At 35.6% G+C, this 27,327-nt stretch overlaps 1 protein-coding gene across 2 annotated transcripts in view; it reads left to right on the top strand.

Moving 5' to 3' along the window:
- LOC118181596 (uncharacterized) overlaps positions 1–19,393 on the top strand; it is an 83,694-nt gene extending 64,301 nt beyond the window's left edge. For both annotated transcript variants that reach the window (XM_085809083.1, XM_085809082.1), the window contains one exon: positions 16,657–19,393. In XM_085809083.1, the coding sequence (XP_085665209.1) occupies positions 16,825–18,888 (2,064 nt within the window). In that variant the 5' untranslated portion in view covers positions 16,657–16,824 and the 3' untranslated portion in view covers positions 18,889–19,393. The remainder of the gene's footprint in view (positions 1–16,656) is intronic.
- The last annotated feature ends 7,934 nt before the right edge of the window (positions 19,394–27,327 follow it).

Below are 27,327 nucleotides of genomic sequence, written 5' to 3' on the forward strand. Positions count from 1 at the left end.
GAACTAAATTATTTAAAAGCAATAGCTATTGACAGGGGCTTTTCACCCAACATTATTAATCAAGCAGTTAAAAAATTCTCATCTCAACACACTAAAAGCCACACTCTTATTTTAGGAGATTATAAAAATTCTGTTGTCATTCCCTTCTTTCCATCAATTAGCTATAAAGTTGCACATATTTTGCAGAAATTTAACTTTCGGGTTGTTTACTCTCCCATCAATAAAATTCCAACTTCTATACTCAAGGACCCCATTCCGGATATGAATTCCTGGGGTATTTATAGGATTCCTTGCCAGTGCGGTTTAATTTACATTGGCCAAACTAAGAGAGCCTTAAAATTTCGCGTCAAAGAACATGAGGCATATGTTAGAAAAAAGGAAACACAGAAGTCTTCTGTTGCTCAACATTGTTGGTCCGAAAATCACACTTTCAATTTTTCTGCTGCCAAAATTATTCAAAAAACATCTTCCATTGGAGAACTGGATTTTCTAGAGGCATTTCACATTCATAAAAATCTTTCTGTTCTAGTTAACGATCCTAATTCCAATCCAAATTTGCCTTCGGCTTTTAGAAAAATTATGTTTTAGTTCTGGTTTCGCCAACAGATTGCGCCACTTGCTTATTCTTGTCCAGGCTTTCTTATATTATCTAAACATTATTTCCTATCTTGTTCATTTGCGGTTTTGCAGCTGAAGATGATGGTTCGGTAAAACCATCGAAACTAGTCCTGTGAAAATTTTGTAAATTAACGCTGATTTTTGTTGTTTGACTTCTGAATTAGTATTTATTCGGCGTGTTATTGTGTCTTAATTATAGAAGCCCCAAACAGGCTTACATTTTGCATTCTTTTTTGCACGTGGTGTGGCCGCCATTTTGTGATTGTAGGAGTTTCGGTGAGTACATTTTTGCAATTTTCAAGTTATGTTTATGTTTTGTACATTTGGATATTGTGCTTTGCTTGTCTGATTTCATGCATTTTGCTTACAAACATTTTGTTTTCTATTCATTTCAGTGAGGGATTTTTCTGCTATTTTGTGTGTACTTTATTATTGCTCAGTTAATTTAGTTTGATTTCCTGCATTGTTTATCATGCCTTCATCCGTTAATCGTTTCACTAAACTACGCCTGAAACGGCAAAAATTCCTGAATCATCTTGACTTTTTACTTAAATGTAAATGTAAAAAATTGATCCCCAATTTTATTCAAATCAAATCTAATCAAAAACCTTCGAGTCGCGTTTCAAGAATTCTGTTAAATTGCAAACTTGCCTTACTTCGGTCCGTGATAAGGGATACACGTCAACAATTGTCCAAAATTGAACATGAACTCTATAAGCTTCATCTGGAACTCGCTGAAACATATCCAAAATTCACTGCCCTTGAACAAAAGTCTTGGTCTAGAACGGAGAATGCAGTTAACCGTCATAAAAACACCCTTGCAGTTAAATTCGAAAAACTTCTTTTACAGTCTTCCAGTTCAAGTAGTTCAAAAAATCTTCCCATTGTAAACATCAAGCCAATAGTTAATATTTCTAATGTTAGTCTTTCAGAAGAACAAGAGAGAATTCTAAAATATAATTTTAACTTCTCACAAACCTGTAAACCCTCGATTCCAAAGATTTTGGCTCCTATCGAAAAAGCTTTCAAGTTCAGTAAAGTTTCAGATTCACAGAAAGAAATGATTAGGCATCTTATCGCTCATAATGTGAAATTCAATAATAAACCTTTGAAACCAAATCTAACTGCGAGAGAAAGAGCTACAATGCGCGAGATTCATTCTAACCCGGATATTGTCGTTTCAAAGGCCGACAAAGGTGGCCAGATAGTCGTCATGGATAAGAACACTTACATCGATGGTGTCACTAAACTCTTAAACGAAGGACCATATAATCCGATCCCTAAAGATCCTTCACCTTCGGACTTATCCAAAATAAAAACTGCGATCAAATCTTCGCAAATCATTTCAAGCAACTTAAAACATTCGCTTATCCCATCTGTTGCGAATTGTGCCAGATTATATGCTCTTCCCAAAATTCATAAAAGTGGTATTCCTTTCCGCCCTATTGTATCAAATTTAGGTACTGCCTCGTATCCATTAGCTAAATATTTAGTTTCTAGATTTTCCACTCTATTAGACAATAACATTTACACCATAAAAAATTCAATAGAGTTTGTAAAAAAGGTTAAAAACATTTCTCCTCGTAATTTACTCATGGTTTCTTTTGATGTAAAATCATTATTCACCAATGTCCCAGTGGAGGGTGCATTAAGATGTCTAGAAACCAGACTTCGCGAATTTCATTTCTCTTGCATCGAAATTGATGAGCTAATTTCTCTCACTCAACTCTGTTTGAAACAAGCACATTTTGTTTTCCAAAATAAATATTACAAGCAAACTGAGGGATTAGCCATGGGAAGCCCCCTCAGTCCCATCCTGGCTGATATCTACATGCATTATTATGAATCAAAATTGTTTGAAACTTTAAACTTCCCGGCATGGTTCCGCTACGTAGACGATACTTTTACCCTGTTTGAAGGTAATAAAGATGATTTAAATAGAGTTCTTTCAACAATGAATTCTATTGATCCTGCTATTCAGTTCACTTTTGAACTTGAGACTTGCAATTCTCTTCCGTTTCTCGACATTCTGGTCACACGTAACACATCCAACTTCAGTACTACAGTTTACCGTAAACCTTCATCGGTTTGCCTTCCACCACACTTTAAATCATGTCATCCGACTAAACAAAAGTTAGCTTCATTTTATTCCTATGTTTTCCGTGCTCTTCAAGTTTGCTCCTCCAAACTAGCCCTTGATGAAGAACTAAATTATTTAAAAGCAATAGCTATTGACAGGGGCTTTTCACCCAACATTCTTAATCAAGCTGTTAAAAAATTCTCATCTCAACACACTAAAAGCCACACTCTTATTTTAGGAGATTATAAAAATTCTGTTGTCATTCCCTTCTTTCCATCAATTAGCTATAAAGTTCACATATTTTGGAGAAATTTAACTTTCGGGTTGTTTACTCTCCCATCAATAAAATTCCAACTTCTGTACTCAAGGACCCCATTCCGGATATGAATTCCTGGGGTATTTATAGGATTCCTTGCCAGTGCGGTTTAATTTACATTGGCCAAACTAAGAGAGCCTTAAAATTTCGCGTCAAAGAACATGAGGCATATGTTAGAAAAAAGGAAACACAGAAGTCTTCTGTTGCTCAACATTGTTGGTCCGAAAATCACACTTTCAATTTTTCTGCTGCCAAAATTATTCAAAAAACATCTTCCATTGGAGAACTGTATTTTCTAGAGTAATTTCACATTCATAAAAATCTTTCTGTTCTAGTTAACGATCCTAATTCCAATCCCAATTTGCCTTCGGCTTTTAGAGAAATTATGTTTTAGTTCTGGTTTTGCAGCTGAAGATGATGGTTCGGTAAAACCATCGAAACTAGTCCTGTGAAAATTTTGTTAATTAACGCTGATTTTTGTTGTTTGACTTCTGAATTAGTATTTATTCGGCGTGTTATTGTGTCTTAATTATATCCATTGCATTTATATCATTGTTATGAAGTGCCTCTGATTGTTAGCAATGTATAAAATTTTGTACCTGTAAATTTGTACCGCAAATTTAAATGTCCCCTTACTATCGCGTAATTCAGGGGTAAGGATAATGTTGCACTTAAATCCCGCGTAGATATTTTTAATGCCTCTCTGTATATTAGGCAACATTTAATAAAATATCAATGTATTAATCCATTTTCAATACCTGCAGAATGAACGTAAAGAAATGGAGAAAATTGCTAAGACAACAATAATAGCTCACACAAACAGCCCCACGCCTAATTTTAATGCCGAATAATGCAAATAATAGTTTATCTAATAATATGATGAAAAGGATTTTAGATGTTATTCAGAAGTAATGCTGATAACACACATAAGTAGTAACCACTCACGAAAATGTATTAAATTGATACGTGAAAGTGGATATTTTTAGTTCTTCAAACTGAACTGAGAAGGAAAATGGGGTATAATATAGATTACACTTTTATGCTATCCGGATAAGTAAGTATATGCTGTATCTCCGTTTCTTATAATCCCTGCCTTTAAATGACTACGAAAAGTGGCTAGAACTATGAAAAATAATAATTAACAAGTGAGTCAAATATGACAGTTCACATAATAGCCATCTTCCTTAATGTTGTTCTGTATACTGCACGAGCAATTTCTCAGAAGAGAGCTTTAACGTTTTGCAGACGTAAACTTCTTTTTCCCCTTGGCCTTCCCATCGCATCGCTACCTACGTATTAAAACAAATCTGAGTTTACTGACCTGAAATCTTTCGAGCCGTCGTGTTGCAATTTGAGCAACTTAGCATCGCATGCTTTCGCGGGCAGTACGGTATCACCAAAGAAGGCGTACGGAACGAGAGGAAATCACTTCGCTGAGACGACATAGCTACAGGCAATATCAGTTTCTTGTCTTCTATCCTCTCTCTCTCTCTCTTAAGCCTTCATTTTTGGTCATTTTATCTCCTCAAACTCAACTCAAGCGTGGCAATATTTTTTGGATTTCCCCTTTTCGTTGCTGAAGGACGAAGACATAGTAAAACAATTTCTTTTACTTACGAGGAAGGTCTTTCAACCTTGAATTTTTGCTCCTCTTAAAGATATATATTCATCTTTAGGAGGTATAAAAGATATATATATATATATATCTTTTCTATATATATGTGTGGATGTGTATCTGTGAATTTCTTCATTTAAAAAAGTGCAAATTTATAAAAAATATCTTTTGAAATGCTATAGAAAGTCAGTTAAAACAATGTAAAAAATACGGCATAGTGCTATGCAGCACTATTTTGCGATTTTTCCAAATTTCTAGATCATCGATTCTCACCCCAAAAATATAAAATAATAAATAAAGATATACATACGAAATTTGTCCGTATCTTATAAGTTCGTTTCACTAGTATTGATTACTTTTATTTATAGAAATCAATAAGTTTATTTTCATTCTGTTTAATCAGAGTTTTACAAAATTCATGATTAAGAATGCATTACATGCTAATGTAAAGGGAATATTAAGCAAAAATAAGATCTCATTTTGTCACAGATTTTATATAAAATTGCGTTGAAAGTTTGATTTTACATAAAACTACGCTCATTTAATTTTATCTGCCTGTCTACTCTCTGTTTAGACTAATTTTAGATATATTCTTGTTATCAGTATGTGTTAACTTAATAGATTATAGTTGGAAGGCTAAATAGGTAGCAAGACACTTTACATTACAAAATGATGCCTCAGCCATGTTTCGTAATCATATCCAATCTGTGAAAAAATTAAGCATTTCATGTGGAAATTACACACCCTATTACGAATTACATTTGTGGTAGAGATAGCGTACAACGGAGAAATTATCTAAACAATATTTTACAACAGGTACATTTACCGGATTGAAGATATCGTGTAACTGTAGTCTTTAAACTAATTACCAGTTCAAATGTGAGAACACTTAGCTTTTATTTAAACATATATAAGTAACTATTAAGCAATCACTAATATTAGTAAACAGTAAAACATCATAACATAGAATGGAATTAAGTGAAACACATGGCAAGCGATTATGTAAAGCTGTGATGTCAATAGGATGTAGAGAATTAATTACTAAAAGGATTTCAAGCGATTTTATTCATCTTGAAATTCATTATGATAGAAAAGTTACCTTCTGAATCGTAAGATATATAATTAAAAGAATGTGAATAGAACTATATTTGCGGAGTATAGCTGTATCGTGTTTTTATAAAATTTTCGGAATGCGGCCGAATTTCATTAAGAAGTTAATGTTTGGCGATCGTAGTTTTCCGAAAGAGATTTAGCATCCAGTTTTAACTGGTATTATTCTTTCTGAATATACAGAATCCACTGTAGCTTTTTGTTTTTCACACCAGTTTAAGCTTCAAGGTTGAAAAGCCTTTTTTGCTAGCTCTTTAATTCTTAACTATACATTATGATTAAAAGATCGTAAACATTTGTCCAATGCTTAAGGAGAACTTGCATTTTGTCACAGAGTTCTTACACTTTACGCAGTTTTAAGCAGTATGTTTTATGACACGCAGTTCAAAAATACAGCCGTTCTGAAAGGCACTCAGCTTTATTCTATACACAGCTCTGATATTTATTTCTATTATTCTTATTTTCAAACATTAAGTGTTTAGTTTTTCACATTAAATTTCATTTTCAGCAAAACGAGCCATAGAATATAAAACTCGTAGTTCTTATCTTCCCTGGCGTATGAAATCCGCTACTTGCGCACCTGGCTGATCTCTTTTTTTTTTAACACTCTCAGCTTTATGGATGGAAAATTCCGTATAGAAGGGTGGCTTTCGTATTCATTAAACATTAAAATTTCTGCCAGTTGTTAATATATCCGATTTCGGATTGGATGTATATGGAAAGGAAAGGAATCAAGTTACAAAATGAGAGAGTCGTTTTTAAATTATAATCAAGAAAACAACATTTATTCGTACCATTTTGAGGAACTTTGAGATATCAGGGATAAACTTATGACGCTTGGAAAAAATTGGTAAGATATTAACTTCCTGCTAGCTGAAAACACAGGTCTTTTACATTTAGTTGATATGATTAGCAAATTACGCGCCTAAAATAGAGGTTTTATTTTTTTTGGGGGGGGGGGGCAGGTCCAGACTCAATGACTGAATGAAAGAATGAACACTTTGAAATGAGAGATATGCAGAAGAGCTGCAGGGTAGCTGGATGCAGGAGCAGTGGTTACTAGAAAACATAAAAGTCTGAAATCCGAAATTAAATATTAAAAATCTGAGAAATTATTCTACGACTAAAATGTTAGGTATCGCAAGATTTCGAAGACTCGCACGCAATACACTTGCATTTCATTTCCCCAGGCATTTTTTGTCTCCAACAACAACCCGGTAGTTAAGAATTTCTGAAATCTGCACAGATGACGATGAGATCTTGAACGAACTGTATTTTATACCAACGGACTGGCTGTATAGTGTTTTCTGGTTTTATTCATGTCTAAAATAAATACGAGCCAATTTTTCTTCGAAATTCCTTCACGAAGACTTCCTTTCTAAGTCATTGCGTAAGGCATTTCCCACAATATTTGCGGACATTATGCATAAATGTTTTAATGAAGTCGGATAAGCTATCATTCAGCTAGTTATCCGAAATCAGCAATCAAATTACCGAATCGCTGCCATTTAAATAAGTATTTGAATGTTCTGCTTTGTCTATTGCATCAGTATTCCGTAAGTGTCAAAAATTTAATTGCACGAAATTTTTTTTTGGAAAATTTGCTGTTGCATTTTGAGGGTTTTCTTTTACCTCGAGAAATATTAAAGCTCTATGGCCTTGAAAATATTAGCCTTTTCTTATCGGATCGGAAAGCATTTATTAATATGAATGCTAACAGAACAGAGCTAACCGCAGATTGAAAGAATTAAACTTTACTAGTCTAGACTGAAATGACATCAAACAAGGAGTAAAAGAAGATATATTCATTAAACTAATGAAATACAGCATTTTATGAGCAAATTATCTTCAGTTTCTATTACTTTATACATATACCGATTATTATTTAATACATCAACTTTTGTTTAAACTTTTCGTAGTTACTAGTGCTACTTTGGCAAATATTGCTGCGAAATAATAAGACCTAACTGCTGAAATACTACCTATACTAAGTACTTTTATTAATTACGTATATGTTTTCAGTTCTGTCTCATGTGTAGCGCAGTTCTTGGACGCCGCATTCTATATATAACTCTTGCTTACTCTATTACCGAAATTATGATGATAGTACACACGTACTATGCCTTAATCTTGTCGGATCCTTCCAATGCGCTGCGCAGGAAGTGAATTTGCGATGTCAGCAGGGCAGTTGATTCACTGAGCTTATCAGGCATTTAACTCCTTTTGGTGAGTTGATTTACAAGGTGACCAGATTTCGAAGTTTGGAATTCGGGACGCAATATATAATTTTTAAATTCTTTTATTTACAAATAAACTATTTTATTGTTATTGTGGTGGAGGTGGTATGTAGGTCAATATATATATATAAGATAAAAAATATGTAAATCAGCTTTATAATTTAATTTAATAATAGCCTTTTAATTCCTCATTTTTAATTTGGGTATTTCCTCTTTATTCTAAAACAATTTATGACATTTCTGGACTGCGTCATTTCTAGATAAATTTACGACAGAGCTTTCGTAACGCTATCACGTAGTTAATTTGGAATCTAAACTCTGAAAACTGAAACCTTTCTAACCTAAACCAAAACCTTTCTCTTAACAGACTGCTATTTGGGATAAATGCGCACTTCGCTTGTATCTCTGTTGCTGCTTGGACGGCATTTCGCTATGCTCTCTTTCTATCGGAATGGTATTCAAAAATGTAAATATTCTGGAAATAGGCACGATTAGAGGGCCAAGTGAATTGTGGCCACAAATGTCAATTTAAATAAAAATGGAATTTACTCTGCCTCGACTGCCAAGTTTCCCATTCATTATGGATTAGCATTCTACGCAATCAAAATTCTTCTTCTTTAATATGCCATCTATGCTCTACGCCATCAAAATTCTCGCTCTTCATTACAGTTTGAACTTTCTACGCTCTACACCATCAGTATTGTAAAGTCCCCTTTTTATTACATTTGAATCGAGTAGGATGTGTACCTGTGTTTCACCAAAGTAGTATCATAGAAATTGCAGCTATGATTATCGCAGAGAATTAGTTTATGCCTTCATGTGCTACCTTTATATTCGGAAATTCCAAAGATATGTTCATGTTTAAATTATTTTATGATATTGCTGTTGAATTGAATTTTATGGTTTAAGCGAGGAGAACATGATAATTAATAAATAAAGGTAACACAAAGAACGTTAAACAAATGCCCTTTCGTGCGTAATATAAAATCTGAAAGTTTTCAGATTTTTTAAAAATAATTATGTTGATCGGCATTTTCTGATTTACATTTCTCTCCATTTGCTGCTGCTTTAACGCTTTTTTTTAAAAGGCTTTTCTGTCGCTACGCCTTTTTCTCCTTGAACAGGAGGAATATGTAAGAAAAAATATGATAAAGATAAAATTATAATTCAAATTAATAATTCAAATTAGCAACATAAATTAATTTTCCTTCTCTATTACCATATCGTATGACTGTTACATAATTCTGACGATGTAAATGGAACTAAAACAACAAATAATAATTTTGCAGCAGTATTAATTATCGAATAAAAATGCATTGAGAACGAAAACCAACTCAGTCTGAGTTAAGATTTCATCATGAACATAATGCATTCGCTTTCTACTCTTCGGCCTAGCTTGACTGCAGTCTGCTGCTCTCTACTTATTGCAAATCTATCAAAAATGTGAAAATTTTGAAGTAGGCAAAGTAGTAGTAAATTTTGAAGTAGGTAGTTCGAGTGTGCTGATCACTACACCACGAAGGCATGCTAAGAAGGCACGAGAAATACCTTATACCTAAACCAAAATCTTCCTCTTGGCGATCTACCCCATTGAATAAATGCGCACTCTTTAGCTTCCCTCTGTGTGCTGCTTGGACGCAATTTCGCTGTGCTGTCTTCCTATCGCAACAGTATCAAAAATGTAAACGTTTTGGAAATAGGCACAATTAGAGTACCAAGTGAATTGTGGCCACAAATGTCAATTTTAATAAAAATCAAATTTAATCCTCCTCGACGGCTAAGTTTCCTAGTCATTAAGGACTTAAAGTTTTACGTAATCAGAATTCTTCCTCTTTAGTATGGATTGACGTTCTACGGCAAACAATACTGCTATATTTCTATGGCTCAGTGTTCCTTCATCAGTACTTTTAAATTTCGCTATTATATATATATATATATATATATATATATATATATAATAGCGAAATTTATATATATATATTTATATATTTATATATATATAAATTTATTTTATATATTTATATATATATATAATAGCGAAATTTATATATATATAAAAATAAGTTTTGTTTTATTTTTTAATAATAGTATATAATTTTTTTTAAAAATAAAGAATAAATGAAAACGCAGCATTAATTTTTAAACAAAATATTAAATTTGCAATCCTTCTAAATTATTTTGATGAAGTAGCCTTATATTTTTCTGAAACATGGATATTTCTTAGAACATCCTCTTTCTTTTTTGACCTTCCTATAAATGCCCGTGGAATTTTCGTCAAAATTTATTTTGGTGATTAACATACCCTTCAAAGTGTCCACTTTAAGCTGTGTCTTAGCCAAAAACTTTTCAGAATGTCAAATACTCGTTCAGTTGCAGCATTAGTGCCAAGAAGACAAAAGAAAAACTCTGGCAATTTTAAAACATTTGAAAAAGGAATCTGATTCTTATTAAAATTTGCAGTTATTTCCTTCCACCTCCGAACTGGGCACGTATTATTTTTTACCACTGTAATAAACAGTGCGTCCGTAAAGTCATGGTGCACATTTGATCGGTCACAGGAAAAGCAACAAAACGAGATAGAAATGTGAAATCTTCACTAAACAAGAGAAAACCTCTTAAAGTTTCATACCTATTCAGTGCAGTTTGATGTGGGCTCCATCCATGCCGTCACAGTCTACTCCGCAAAGAAAAATGGTCCTATCACTTTATCATACATCTGGCCACACCACACGTTCACTTTATGGCTGTTACGTTCGTACTCGAAGTAGGCATGAGGATTTTCAGCAGCATATATTCGGATGTTATAGCGATGAACATGTCCACTAACGGGGAATGTCGCCTCATCGCTAAACACAATCTTCTGCAGAAATCGGTTATCATTGTCGACCTCATGAAGCATATCTGTAGCAAACGCAAATCGTTTGGGTCTATCTGTCGGTTTGATAGCGTGCTACAGCTGCAATTTATAAGAGCTTCTTAGGTAACTCTTCCATATAGTCCCTACAGACTCATCACTGACCGATGGCCTGCCAAAATGGGGTTTATCCAACAAACTGCCGGTATCATTCAACTGCTTATCCCACCGATTAATGTTATTTCTATGTGGTGGCGGTTCGTTGTACATGCGTCGATATTCACGTTGCACTTTGGTCACGGAGTTGAATTTGGCAAGCCACAGAGCACACTGAACTTTCCTCTGTACGGTCCGCATCTCGACTGGCGTGGGCGTGGATGGCTGATCTGCTCCTTCGCATTTCGCGGTGCTGCGTCGTCACCTGTGCGCGCACATGCTTGCACATAATACTGCGAAAACTTGGAGAGTTTCCCTTCTGTTTGGTGAAGATTTCACATTTCTATCTTGTTTTGTTGCTTTCCTGTGACAGAACAAAAGTGCACCATGACTTTACGGACTCACTATATTTTCTTCTGGGATATGTTAAGGTAAACATATTCCTCATATATATCAATTCCCAATAATTTATGATTTGGTATCATTTTATTAATTAACAAAAAGGTTGTTTCAACTTGACTCCAAGAAAGGATTTCATTTAATATGATCCAACTGTACGTTTCCATCTCTTGAAATACTTTTTAATCCATTTCTCCAAATAAGTAGCAGCAGTCTGATAAAATGAAACAGTAGTTTCTCGAAATTCAATAATTTCGTAATGTGACGCGTCTCCATTCTCTTCAAGTTTTTCTAGCGGTTTTTTAACATTTATTGGAATAAAGGTTTTCTCTACCTTGCTCAATTTGAAGCTTTCAGAGCATCTGTTGAAGCAAATACATCAAATAAAAACGGAGTTTGATGTTCAGTGGTTGCAGTAACCTTGTGAAACATTGAAGCCTGCGTGCTAATAAAATGTAGCCAAGCTTCTGCCACTCGAATTTCAAAGAATTTTAAAGTAAACATGAGGCAATTTTCTTGAGATTGAAAATAACCGTTCAGTGGTAAAAACATTTGGAGTACCCTTTCAATGGCGGGGAGTAATATTAAGAATCTTGTTTGTGAATACTCTAGTATCACTAAAAATTTGTTCTACGAAGTTGCAGAAATTTTTCAATGTTTCTATTCCAACAGTATAAGATTTAAAGTATACCTTAGAAATAATCATTCCTATATCAAATGGAAAACCATCAGCTGTTGTTTTTATAGTGTTATGGTTAGTATGTGCTGCATATTTGACTCTAGTTAAACCATGTTAGGGGTTCGTTTCAGTTTAACAACAACAAAAAAAAATATTTTCTGCACTTCTCTCAGCTCCTGCAAAATTAGAACTCATATTATCGGCACAAAGACAGTGGCGTTTCCTTTAAAATTATTTTCTTCAAGACAGATAGTGAAAGAGTTGCTGACAATATTATATGTTTCACCAGCTAAGGATTTAAATTCTAAAAATTTTACTCTAGCTCTATAACTCCTATCTATAAATCTAACAAGTACTGGAAAAAGCTTTATTTCCTTGCGATTGGAAGCATTAGTTGTGATTAAAACAAATGAACATCTTTCCAAATCACTTTGCTCTTAAAGCGTAAGGTATGAAAACATTTACTATTATTGCTTTGGCCCTGGTTTACGCACATGTAAATTTAGGCTCAAATGCCACTTGAAGCAGCTTGGACGGACAATCCATAGACCTAAAGCTATGGTTTGCGGCAAATAGTATGGTGTATAAAAGTACTACCTACTGCAGCTAATTCTTCTTCCTTATCATCTATGTTCTTCTGTTTGGAGAAATTCTTCTGTGACAAGCTAGATGCAGCAGCAGAGTCTGACATTTTATATTTTATATTTATTATTATTTTTATGAAATGTAATATCTGTACGTCCACCATGGCTTATTGAAAATTTTAAAGAACATAAATTACACCGTACTTCGAAATCGTTTATAGTTTTTTCAGTACAAGTGTATTCTTTCTGTAGGTCTTCGTTAAATGTACACTTTCTTTTTTTTGAACCTGTAAATAAAAAGAAGTCAATGGTGAAAATAAATGATAAATTAAACTTCAATAAAACATACCCTTATCACGTATGTAATGCACCGTTCATAAATAAAAAATGTATGTCATTACTAAAAGGAAAACACAATTACATGTCATCGTTTCGGTAGATTTTTTAAAACTTTTTTTAACACTTATGCCAAATCAAACTGGCGATGGAATAAAAATGTTACGATCTAAACGTGCCAAAAGAAGAGATGGTTTTAGATGGATATATTTGCAATGAAATTTCAGCAAATGATAAAAGAATTATTTTTAGACTTCCTATAATAATGTGTAAAGGAATGGTACACACTAATGTATGTAATGAACCTTTGAACATAAATGTAATGCAGCTCTGATAATTTAAAAATATATGTATATGTTATAAATTCAAATCACAATCGTATTAATATATCAATTAAAAATTGTAATGCTGTCTGTAAGTTAAAGTCTGAACTGAAACTGTGAGCTGTGAGCAAAAATTCCGTGTATGTTGGGGGCTGGGGAGAGAAATACAGGAGTGAGAAATAGAACTGCCCCACTACAATTTTTCTAAGGTAAACGTTAGATGGGGAATTGGGGTTTATGCGGCCGGTATGGAGCATTCCAACTTTTACGTTCTCCAACTATTGTTTTTCGGGACAAGTGCTGTAACTTCGGGACCAAAAAAGGAGTTGTAAGAAATCATGGCTGTCCCGGGAGCGTAATGGCAAACCGCACATTGAATTGATCAATGTTAAAGAATTTCGCTTACTGCGCATGCTCAATGGTGTACCGTTGGCGTGAGATCAAATTCTGGCGACTAAGCATAAGCAACCCTACACAAGCTTGTTTGTCATATTTGATTTACTGTTTACAATTGAAATACTCCGGAAATTTGTGTGTGCTTATTGCGTGTGCTCCTGTTTCATTTCATTTTGGCTTATTTTATTCATAAACATTACATTTAATATCAGTTATTTGACTTTAATTCTGTAATTTAAGCTGAATTTATTCCTTAATTTGTTAAAGTATATAGAAATGGAACGTATGATAAATACTCAATTGCTTTTATTCCTCAGAATTATAATCAATAAGCATTTGGTTAATATATTTTGTAATCTTTCCTGTTTTGTAATCCTTTTTAAACTAAAATTTGCGTAGTATACAATCGATAGTTACATTCTATGTAATGAAGCAACTTACAACCTAACAAGTTTTAAAACCCTGAACTGTTTAACACACAGATAACACAATATCAACCATATACCGTATTTATCTTCTTTAAGAATTGCGCCAAAGTTGCAATTGCACCAAATTATATTCTGGGCATGCGTAGTAAGCGAAATTCGCCTAACATTGATCAACTCAATGTGCGGTTTGCCATTACGCGTCCCGGGAAATTCCGGAGGTATGGTCACCTCATTATCTGTTCAAACTCAAAAGTCAGTAATAAGTGACAATAAGAATTATTTACAGCATACAAATAAAGACAAAGGAGAACATAAAACGTATATATAAATAACAATGCTGGCAGTATAGTAAAAATTGAAGTGTACGAAAAATGAATCCGTGCTGTTAGAAATTCTCTTTGCTGTTCTTGTGCACTCTATTAAAAATTCTCTTTGCTATGCTTGTGAATTCCATTATACGCTTAGGAGCATTACTGACTTTTGCAGGTGTAATTTGCCCGCAATGTTAGAGTTACCTGCAGCAGGCTTGTGAAGTTGGAAATGGTCGTAATCACCAATCACCGAACATGTGTACTTATTCTTCTGTCACAAGCCAAAGCGATGTAAATAATTCATATACGGACTATGCCCAGTCAGACACTACGTAAATTGTGCAAAACCACTAAATAACAGCTAGATTACTTTGGGAAGACATTAAGCTATTTCGAAGCAGGAGACATGAAAAATGATCAGTGCCCTGGCCGGGACTCGAACCTCAGGCCTCTGGAATACGCCCCGAGTGTGCTGGCCATTATACCACGAAGACATGCTAAGAAGGCGGGAGAAATGCCTTATATACTCTCCCTTTTAAAGGGGACTGGGGATTAGGGGGACCCAATCGCCAAATCCTGGTGGTGGAGAATCATCATCCACCATATGTTTTGGTTCGGGCACCACTGTAGAGACATTAGGTTATTTCGAAGCAGGAGACATGAAAAATGAGCAATGGTCTTGCCGGGACTCGAACCTGGACCTGTCAAATACGCGCCGAGTGTGCTACCGTTACACCACGAATGCATGCATAAATGAGAGAGAAAATACCTTATATATCACCATCACAAAAGAGTTCATAATTTGAGTTTTCTAACATTGTTTACATTATAGACTAACATAACTCTTAAAAACATTCGAAAATATTTTGGGTGCAGCTTCAAATGCAATAAATAGATAATGAAACTAGAATGAGCTTAATGAGGCATTGGAAAAAATATTAGAGGATTTTACCATACTTCCAAAAGTTTGTGTTTCATTAGTAATATTTATTTCCCTGAGTATGAACTCACACTATGAAAATATACTTATTTAAAGTTTTACTATCTGTTAAATATTGTGCAGAACTGATATTTCAATTTCGATGGAGAATTTTATTGCATACATTTTAACGTGTGCAGTGAATGGCCGATATGGTATCTCAAGTTTAGATAAATTCACTTTCATTTACATCAGAAAAACATTCTTATGGGCAATTTTTAAAGCCCTTTAGTAATCGGATGAAAAATATTTCTGGCTGTGCCTCTTCACATCTTTTGAATTTCCAATTAAATCGGTAACCTACAATAACTTGATTACTTAGGTAAATGTACCTTTTAAACCTTCGATTCCGAATTTATAAACTCAGTAAACTGCAAATACATTGTAAGTAATATTAATAATATCGGTACTTTTTCTTTATTTACCATAATGGGGAAGCTAAAAATTCAAACTATATCTGGAAATCGTATTATTTTTTTTATTTAGAATCGTGCATTAAAATCTGATAATTTTTCAGAAGTATAGGTTATTACTTTGATTATAGGTTGTTATTTAGCAGGAGAAAATATATAAAAATTTCCCCTGCAGTGCTGTGTTGAGAAAATTTTGAAGGTGGCTCTCTGCATAATTTAACATTCTTTTTAACATTTTGGCTGTCAGCATTTCCTTAACAGATAATTGCAGAATGAGTATGTGTGTATGTGTGTCTGATGGCCATATAATATGCGTCCACGATCATTCAAAAGATAAAGGGAATTCTAAAAAAATTTTTCCCCAATTTCGGGCACCTGCATATAACGGCAATGGCCACTACTGAAGCCAGAATTGGTGATGATTTTATTGTGGAGGCACCTAATACACCGTTACCTCCTATAAAAGGACAGACAATTTTACATCCAATGCCTTCTCCGGCATTCGAACCCGGGCAGCTTCTAAAAATGTATATCTCTGTCAAAATAATAACATCAAAATTTTCCAGTATTTTAAATTTCTTGATAAGTATAGGTGGAAATGTTTAGCTCTCTGACAAAAAGGGCCATTGAAATCGAATAGAGCTCTTTTCATAAACATTTGAGTCTCTTCCTAAGAGTTATAGAATAGTTTTTTAATAGTTTGAATTAATTAACATTTGAATAGTTTAAATCTAATTGTGATGTTTTATTCCTTAATTGCTTTTGTATTGCAGAAACAAATAATTATTTTAATGTAATTTAATTCTTAATATTTTTTTTCAGATTCCGCCCTAGGCTGTATTTGAAGAAGAACTATCAGAAGAAAATCGGTTTTTCTTAGAAATAGTGCCGGTAAGCAAATGGATGGATTAAGTAATTCAGCTTTGAATACTAGAGAACGAACTCCTTATTCTTGCAGCTATCGTATTTGTTTCAAACTTAAGTGATAATATGTCAGGACTTATATCTAGTACATATTTAGCTGATGTGAAATGGGAGGATGAAGAATATTACCTGCAAGACTTTGCCCAGAAATTCTCCTTGCCTCAAGTTGCTAAGGTAACAAAAGGCCAGTACTTGAGTTTGGGCGTACCCAGTTTGTCTTGTTCCTCTCTTAATCAAATTGTGTTACTAGCTCAAACAGGAAAACAAATTAAAGTTGCCGCTCAGTGTGTTAAATTCAAAGATGGAAACCGTGTTATTCCTATTGGAACAAAGCTGGCTATCCCTGATACTTATGACGGATGGTTCGAAATATTGTCCGAAGATGGACGTGCTGTTCGAAGTATCGAAAGTGTTGCGGAACTATTGAAGAGGTTTCCAGAAACATGTCTTGTGCGAGAAAATATTAAAGCACATTTAGCCAAAACTGATGATGCTGAAATAATGTCTGATAAAACAAGAATAGTAAATTCAGGGGAAACTTTAGTTCTTGTTAGTGAAGTGTATGTAACGCCAGTAAGATCAAAATCTTCCGGGCGGTACTTGCGCTGCTTCACGACTAAAGGTGAAACTATTTTTCTCAGTGCAGACCAGAAAGGCAAATTTAGTCCAATTGCAGGAGAAGATAACATATCTGGCGTGCATACAATAAAAAATCTTTTATCTAAAAGGTTTCCTTTAATGGTTCGACTTGTCCATGGGAAACCACCCTCAGGCATAAAGAATAATTCTCATTTCGTAACAGAAATGAGGTTATATTCTCTTTTTGAAGAAGAGAGTATCTTGGCCCTTCCTCTGTTTAAAGATTCTCCTGTTGTTGCTCTTCCACCTTCAGCACCGCTGAAGGTCCAAGCTCCCAGAAATCCGGAAATTTTGATGAAGCTTAAAATATACGATATTCTGGTGGAGAAGTGCAAGAGCATAATGCAAGATGTTTCAAATAAAATTCAAGTTTTCGATATTTCTCTTTCAAAAGAGCTTAGAGCAGAAAAATCACACTCAAAGCAGCGACTGAAGAACTTTCCTGTAAATCATCGCGTTCAGCGTAGTGTTTCTGATCCGAATTCAAAATACAATGATAATGCTATGCCAGTAGCTCTTGCTAATGAAACTCCAAAAGAAATTAAACCGGACACTGTCGATGATAATTACGATGAAATTGACCAAATTTACGATTACGTTCGAGGATTTGCTCCACTTCCTTCAAAGACAGTGGATAACGTAAATGGTGATATTAACGGAAACATTGAACATTCAGCGAATTCTACTACAACCCCATCTTCTTCACCTATAACAACAGATTCTACAGACACTTCTGAAATTCCAGAAGAAAAGCCTGAACCACCACCAGTGGAAACTATTCCTGTACGAAGACTGTCTAAGGATGATATTTCAAGCACACCGGTAGATCTTAATAACAAAGTTTCGACTAAATCTAATGAGCAGTCGAAAGACACGGACCTTGTAGAAGGCCATATTTATGAAACAGTTGGTGCGAAGAACTATTCTTCTAAAAATAGCTCAGAAACACCAGCAAAAACGAACTCTACTGATAAACTCTTTATCCCTCATCACAATAACCATTGCGTAAAAAAAATCTTAATGAAAAGTCCAGCTCAGCATAGAATTCAGCATAAATCTCGATTCTTCAAACACTTGAAAAGTTCTGCATCAAAAGAAGTGCCTATACAAAAAATTGGTCCCCGCCATCGGACAACTCGTAGCAAATCATTAACTACGTCGCCATTATTTAATATACGTTACAAATCGCTTATAAATTTAGCTATTGATTTTGACACACTCGATTCCAGCAATTCAGGAGATAAAATTTCTTTTAGTTCTGGAAATTCGAAACATAAAAAAGGCGAGAAAAGGAATAGGCTACAGAGACCAAAGTCCTTAACCGATATTTTTGCTACCGTTAATCAAGTAGAAAATTTTCGTAAGCACAGAAACGGCGAAAACATATTTAGCGACGTTGAAAATAGAAAACTTAATTTTACTTTAGAATCATTGAACAATAAATCATTGAATGGACATCATAACAAAAAAATAGGGACTTTGTACCTTTGACAACTGCTTTTGTAACAAAGGCGCTCCACTAAGAAAACATGTCGATAATGCTAAAATTCATATTTTCTAAACTAAATATTTGTATAGTTATTAATGATCACATATTTCTAGAATTTCTCATGTATTTATGTATTTTTGAGAAATGTAACTGCGAAAATGTTTTCCGTTATTTGAAGCAAATTAAGCAAACAAAATTTTCTTTACAACCCGAAAATATTAATTAGTCATCGATACATTCTTAGTGCGACTATTAAGAACAAGTTTTACATTAACGAAATTTTAGACATTTTGGGTCTTAAAGCATTAATCGCAGCTGCTGTTCTCAAAAAAAAAAAAAAAAAAAAAAAAGTTTTGTGATAATTTTAAAAATTAAGTATAATGCTTTTAACATGGTTTTATGCTTTTCGAATAAAACTACATTTGAGAAAATTAGGTGTGCCTAACCTACATATAAGGAAACGTAATTTTGTTTTGTTAAATTTTGAAATAAATGTTCATTGACATATTTTGTAGTCTCATTATTTCATATGACTTCCCTTTTTTAATATGTGTCAGATATACAAGTCGAAAACTGCAATTAAAATTCATGTTTTATTGCACGTAAATAATATTATCATAACAGTATCAAGCCCTGTTATGCAAGAATAAACATATCACATTAATCTATGTCCATGTGACATTCAGGTTTTTTTAATTATTAAAGAAAATTTAAGCTCTAAATATGTGAAGTACTCTCATTTTTAAAGCACTATGTTGTTGCGAAATACCCAGCAGGTGACGGAGGACGGGGACGCCTGGTGTTTAACAGAGGTAAACAAGCATATGCCCCGCGTCCTCCACTATCCACAGGCAACAACTCCCTAGAACCGCACGAGGCCGCGCCGGGAGTTTATTTAAGATTTAAACAAGCATATGCCCCGCGTCCTCCACTTTCCACAGGCAACAACTCCCTAGAACCGCACGAGGCCGCCGCGGGAGTTTATTTAAGATTTAAGAACAGTTTACAAGGCCATACAGGGACAATTGTTTGACAAGTTGGTGGATTACATATATGGTTGAGGTGACATGCAAAGTATATTACATAATGAATAACACATAAAAACAGAAAATAGAAAACAAATACTACAAAAACGCAACAAAGTAAACACATAACACACACTGAACACAGCACATATACACACACATAACACATAAAATAAACACACAAAGACATATAATATTGTAGAGTTCCTCAATTTGGAATTCTAAGTTAATGTTGGAAGTGAAGAATCTAAGAACTGATAAGCGAATAATCGCTTGCGTCCGGTGACAAGAAACAACAACATAGAAGGGTAACTAAACCTTTATTATTCCAATAAGATTTAACAAAACTCCACCTAGGATTGTACAAGCAAAGCCCGCACTTGGACTTGAACTTCAAAGACTAAGAATTAAACTAAAACTAAGATTAACTAAAGAAGTATAGCCGAAGTTATCAAGGTTCAATTCGAGTTGGCCCCTTAACTTATGACTACGAAGCTTAGCAACGACTTGAGTATGGCCGAGCGTAATAACAGCTTTGAGAGAGAGAGTGGCCAAAAAGGCAGACGCGCGTAAATCAGAAACTGATTCTCTCCGACTCAGTAAGTAACTTCGTGGTTTAAATACCGCTCCTCCTCATTAAATATTCAGCAAGATTCCGAAAGTACGTTCTGGCCGGAAGTAGTAAGTTGAAGTTAAGAATTTGACAGGAAAGGAACTTTAACTTAAAATTTGACTGTTAATAAAATTAACATAATCCTTACAATATAAAAGGAGGATTGAACGCCTAAGAATTACTCTAGGACGTGGTACATATCGTAGGGATAAATACTTAAAGATGGTTTAGGTACATAATGCGGGACTTAATGCATAGTACATAGATGTTACTACAATACTTATTACGTAAGATATTATATATTAGTACAACTCTATATTTAGTACATTATGATGACACATTACACTACATTTACTATAAAACTAAATATTTACTATAATACTATTTACTATAAAACGCATTACTTAAGATATAATATATTAGTACAACTATAAATTTAGTACAATATGATGAAACAGCACGTCATACTATACTTGATAGAGTACGCAATACTTAAGACATTATTATGTAGAACATAGTGCACGGTACGTTGTGCGGAAGTATGTACAGGATGACACAGTACTTAAAATATAATGCGCTATACTTAATACTTAAGTCATAATACTGAATGGTTAATTCGGTAGGTATATACAAGATGATATATACAAGGTATAGGAGATATGTACGGGATGACACAATACTTAAAATACGATGCACAATACGTAATACTTACGTCATATTACTTAATGCTTAATACTTAAGATATGTACGTGATGATACATGCAGGATACAGGAAATATATGCAGGGTGACACAGTGCTGAAAATATAATGCGCAACACTTATGTCATAATAATTAATACTAAAGATATATACAGGATGGTACATACAGGATACAGGAAATATATACTGGGTGATACAGTACTTAAAATATTATACGCAACACTTGTTACTTAAGTCATTTTACTTATACTTAATACTTAAGATATACACTCACGTTTGTGAAAATTGCAACACCAAGAAGGAATCGTCATAATTGAATGCAATTTAATACACAGTTGAGTGGTAGTGGTACAAATAAATGATTAAATGTTCAAAGCAAACAAACAATAACAAGAGATCAGAATCAATATTTTGTGTGGCCACCACGCGCCGCAATAAGTGCTGCTACACGACGTGGCATGGAGTCAAACAAAGTTTGAATGTCTGACTGAGGAAGAGCATTCCATATCGTTTGTACGCGTACCCAAAGTTCGTCTGCAGACGCAACAGGACGAGGATCACGAGCAAGACGCCGACCAATGACATCCCACACATGTTCAATTGGCGACATATCCGGGGAACACGCAGGCCAAGGAAGAAGCTGTACCTGCTGCGCTGCAAAGAAGGATTTAACAATCCGAGCAGTATGAGGGCGGGCATTGTCCTGTTGAAATACAGCGCCTGGCAAGCTTTGAAGGAAGGGAACAGCTTCGGGCTGTAGAACTTCACGGATATACCAGTTGCTGTTCAGATTGCCCACAATTCGTAGCAATTGAGATCGTCTATGATATGCTATGGCGCCCCAGACCATAACTCCGGGTGTTCGTCCACTGTGGCGTTCGATAATGCACTCCGGAAGGTGGCGTTCACCGGCATAGCGTCTGACACGAATGCGGCCATCATGGTACCACAAATTAAAGCGGGATTCGTCAGAAAACACGACATGCTGCTAATCAGCACGCCAGTCTCTATTCTGATTGGCCCATTGTAGCCACAGGCGGCGATGGTCGTGCGTTAGGGGGATCCTGTATAAAGGAGTCCGTGCGCGCAGTCCACACTGCAGCAGACGTCTACGAATTGATGAAGCACACAATGAAACACCTGTAGCTATTGACCACAGTGCTGCCAATTGTCTAGAGGAAGCTGTACGGTCCGTCCGCGCCATGCGGACAAGGTGTCTATCATCGCGAGCTGACGTCACATTTCGGGGTCCACTCCCGGATTTCCGAGTTGTCCGACACTCGTCCGTCCACTGCTTCCAAACGCGCATCACTGTGCTGCTGTTACGCTGCACACGAGAGGCTACTGCACGATACGACAATCCAGCTTCACGAAGGCCGATGATTCTCCCTCGTTCAAACTCTGTAAGTTGTTCAAATCTCGCTCTCTTTCGTCGACGAGGCATAAGTACAGATTGAGTTAACGTTTACCACTAGCAGATAACCACCGATAACCATACACGCCTCGCTACAGCCGTCTATTTATTCGGATCCATCAGCCGTTCAGAGGGCGCTGCTCAGCATACGCATGCGCTACGGATTTGCAATTCTAATCATTTGCATATCATGCGCAACTTTGCATTTCCTGAAAATTTCAGCTCACTCGCGTAAGTCCTTCATGGTGTTGCAATTTTCACAAACGTGAGTGTATATAGGATGATACATACAGGATATAGGATACACAGTGCTGAAAATATAATGCGTGACATTTGAAATTGAACTTATGATACTTTGTACTTAATACTTAAGGTATATACAGGATGAAACAATCAGGATACAGGTGATATATGCAAGATGACACAGTGCTTAAAATATAATGCGCAATACTTAATACATTGTAAGGATCTTAAGTTTTACTAACGTTTATTTTATTTTAAATCTTTACTATCACTTCTTATTTTCTACTTCCGGCCAGAATTATAAGCGTTAAGGATTTTATGCAAAGTTTGTCTGGCGAACGCCAAGTATTTAAGTGTGGCCTTTTTGCCAAGCGAAAGAGAGGAAGCAGTGAGTTCGAAGCAGGCTGCTTACCTTAGAAGTTACGCAGTTGCTATTTGCCGTCCAGGCCAGAGGTTTTAATCCTCTTGATAAATTAAACGTATTGTAGTGTTCACAGTCTCTGTGCTACATACGCTTCCTGTTATTATAAGGCCAATCTTCCACGTGTATTATTCTAAAGTTAAATTAGAGTTTAGTTTTATTTTGATATCTTTTACGTTAGACCCCGAGTGGAGGGTCATTGTATTCCGAAGTACGGAAGTCATTGTATATAAAGAAAAATAAAGGGTTTTGTATACCCTTCGTCTGTATCCTGTCTACTTACTACAATTAGTGAACATAGCTTTAGTAAGCTCTCTGTTCCTAGTCAGGTCCTTGTATGTTTCCGAAGAAGGTTAGAAGGAACATTGAACCTGATAGTGGCGCCCAACGTAGAAGAATAACCATGGCCGAGTTTCAAGAAGAACCTGTGCTGCCTGCAGAAACGGCTCAGAATCCAGAAATGCCAGCTGCCGCCCTGGAAGGATTTGGGTACATCGTCCAGACCATGCGCGCTTCGATGAAACCAGAAGCAACATTTAATGGAAACTCACCGGTAACCAGTTTTTTGGAAAAATTGGATGACCACTTCATGCTCTACCCCGTGCACGAGTTTCAAAAAGTTACCTTAGCTACCAGCGCTTTGAGGGGCCAAGCGCTTAACTGGTTCAAATGTATCGGCAGAAGTCTCTTGGGTCAAGCAGGAAGTCCCACCTATACTTACGAAAATTTCAAGACTGCCCTACTAAAAGCCTTCCCTGTTGTAAGGGATCGTGCGAAATTAGAAACGGAACTTTTTAGCATATATCAACAAAGAATCGAAAACCTCTCGAGCTTTATTTTAAGAAAAACTCACGTTTTCAAGCTCTTGTATGGAAACCGTCCGGATCCTGAAATAATTCAAGTGATTTTGCCGAGGTTACTACCCCAAGTGCAAGACTTTATTGAATTGAGAAATCCGACTACACTGGAAAAGTTATTTGAGCTAGCAATCCAGTTTGAAAGTAGAAGAACGGCGGACGTCGAAAGAAGACGCCAGTATCAACAGCGAAACCAATTTGGTACGCCAAGACTACAGCAAACTCAAGCACATGGCTACGGAGAAAAAGCGAATCAGTGGGCAAGGAAACCCGAGCATTAAAAAACAGCCGGCGAACGTCGACAGTTCAATAGCAATCCAGGAAAAAAGTGTCAAGGCCAGGGGAAAAAGAAGGAAAGCACGGAAAGGAAAAATAATTTAAACTAAAACGGATTTCTGCTGACGAGAGGGTGCGGAAATCCGAAGGCCACGAAAACCCCTCTTCCTACAAGTTAAATACAGTAATGGTGAAAAATTTAACTCTTCCGAAGATTGAAGTCTTGGTAAATAATATCCCGGCCACCCCACTCCTGGATACCGGCGCGCAGTGTTCCTGTGTGGCAGAAGTCTTTTTTAGAAAGTATTTTCGCAAATACCGCATATATAATGCGGATAATACGACAGTATTAGCGGTGCAAGGAAAAGAATGTAAGTGCGTAGGTAAAGTACCTTTATATATCCGTATCAAGGACGAACAAGTAAAGGTGATGTTTTTTATAGTAAAGAATTTGCAAGCACATTTAATCCTAGGAATAGACTTTCTTTCAGACGCACAAGCTACACTGGATTTTAATGAAGCGTCCCTTAGGCTGACAATGAAACCAGTGCGTGTAGAAAAGGTTGAACCGCCAAGGTTAAATCTTGACCACCTGCCTAATGACGAGCAAGATAGAATCCGACAAGTGGTAAGTGAATTTGTTTCCTTATTTAGTGATATTCCAGGATTTACTCAGGTTACTAACCATAGTATTGACACCGGAGATGCACTGCCAGTTCGTCAAAAACCATACCGGTATGATAAGAATAAGGAAAAAATTATAGAATGGCATATTACCGATATGCTACGTAAAAAGATCATAACGCCCATCTCAAGTAGTTATGCTAACCCGGTGGTTTTATGTAAGAAAAATAATGATTATCCTTTGGAGCATCCAAAAAGGTGGAGATTCGCTATTGATTACCGTAAATTAAATTCCATAACGAAATATCCGGTATATCCGTTACCGATCATAGAAGAAATTTTAAGGAACATAAAATCAACCAAATTTATGACGACTTTAGACTTAACGAATGGTTATTTTCAAATAGGGGTCAGGCCTGAAGACGTGCCTAAGACTGCTTTTATAACCAAGTCTGGCACTTATGCATTTTTGCGTATGCCGTTTGGCCTTTCTGGGGCCCCAGCAACATTTCAGCGATGCATGGACATTGTGTTAAGACCTGTTCTTGAAAAGTCCACATTTATCTATTTAGATGATATCATTATTACTAGTGATAATCTCGACCAACATATACAGGATTTAAGACAGGTGTTTTCTTTATTAAGTGAGGCCGGTCTAAAAGTTAATGTCGAAAAGTGCAAATTTGCAGCCCCTGAATTAAAATATTTAGGTTACAAAATATCGCAAAAAGGGATCGAGACAGATGAATCAAAAATAATCGCTGTACAAAAGTATCCGACTCCAAACACGGCAAAGAAGCTCTCTTCTTTTCTAGGACTTTGTTCATATTATAGGTCCTTTATAAAAGATTTTGCGGCTATCGCTGAGCCATTGTTAAAATTAAAAAGGAAAAAGGCAAGATTATCGTGGACGTCCGAAGCCAATAGTGCTTTCGAAAAATTAAAACAAGCATTAACGCAAGCCCCTGTGTTGAAATTTCCTGAAAAGGATGAAAATTTAGAAATTTCAGCGGATGCTTCGGATTATGCGGTAGGAGCGGTACTTTCGCAAAATCAGCAGCCCGTGGCATTTTTTAGCCGAACTTTAAATCAAACACAAAGAAACTATTCCGCGACCGAGAGAGAGGCACCTGCAGTTCTGTTAGCAGTGCAAAAGTTCCGAGTCTATTTTGGAAAGGCGCCGATAACAGTATATTCTGCTCATGCGGCGGTAACTAGATTGTACTCAGGGAAAAATTTATCCCCAAGGTTAATAAGATGGGCACTCAAGCTGCAAGAATATAATCTGGTAATCAAGCATACCCCCGGAAAGGAAAATATCGTAGCAGATGCCCTGTCACGAATTAAATTAGACGAACAGGGTAATACCGTAAAAGTTGCAATGCTTACAGCGTGCACAATAAATTCCCGAGAAACTGTAATAACCGAACTGGGTAAGGATCCTGAGTTTGGAAGTATTTATGAGTATTTGAAGGATCCTGAAAATTTTAGCCACCAAGATATTGTGGCGATAAGAAATAGGGCGGCCCATTACGAACTAATAGATGGTCTATTATTTTATACAAAAACTACGAATTCCAACAACGAATTTCGACCTGTTATCCCAGCTAGTCTTAGATTAAATATCCTGCAAGAGCTCCATGACAGCCCTTTAGCTTCTCATGCTGGTATTCGAAAAACTATCCAACGCGTACGCGAGGCAGTCTACTTTCCTGAACTGCAAAAGTTAACAAGGGCGTATGTCTAGTCCTGCCCAACATGTCAAGCCGTTAATTATATTAATTTCCGCCCGGCCGGGTTTCTAAATAGTATTAAATCCGAATTTCCAAATGAAATAATTGGCATCGATTTATTGGGCCCTTTCCCAAAAAGTCAGTTAAATAAAAGTCGCTATCTCCTTGTTATGGTTGATCATTTTAGTAAATGGACCGAAATTGTTCCCTTAAAACGAGCCTCCGCGAAATTAATTACTGATTCTATTTTAAATAAATATATTTTAAAATACGGGGCGCCCCTAAAAGTTATATCGGATAATGGTCCTCAATTTGTAAGTAATATATTTGAAGACATGTGCCAAAAACTGGGCATACGTCATTTAAAAATGGTCCCGTATCGGCCTCAATCAAATATAGCGGAACGGGTCAACAGAAATATAATGAAAATTATCCGTAGTTATGTTAAAAATTTTCATAAAAGCTGGGATAACTATGTCAATGAATTTGCTTTCGCCCTTAGGACCGCAAAACATGATACAACGGGAAAAACTCT

Source organism: Stegodyphus dumicola, chromosome X2, assembly GCF_044657685.1.
Source record: "Stegodyphus dumicola isolate Sdum_Otavi_A_Nest chromosome X2, ASM4465768v1".
NCBI lineage: Eukaryota > Metazoa > Arthropoda > Arachnida > Araneae > Eresidae > Stegodyphus > Stegodyphus dumicola.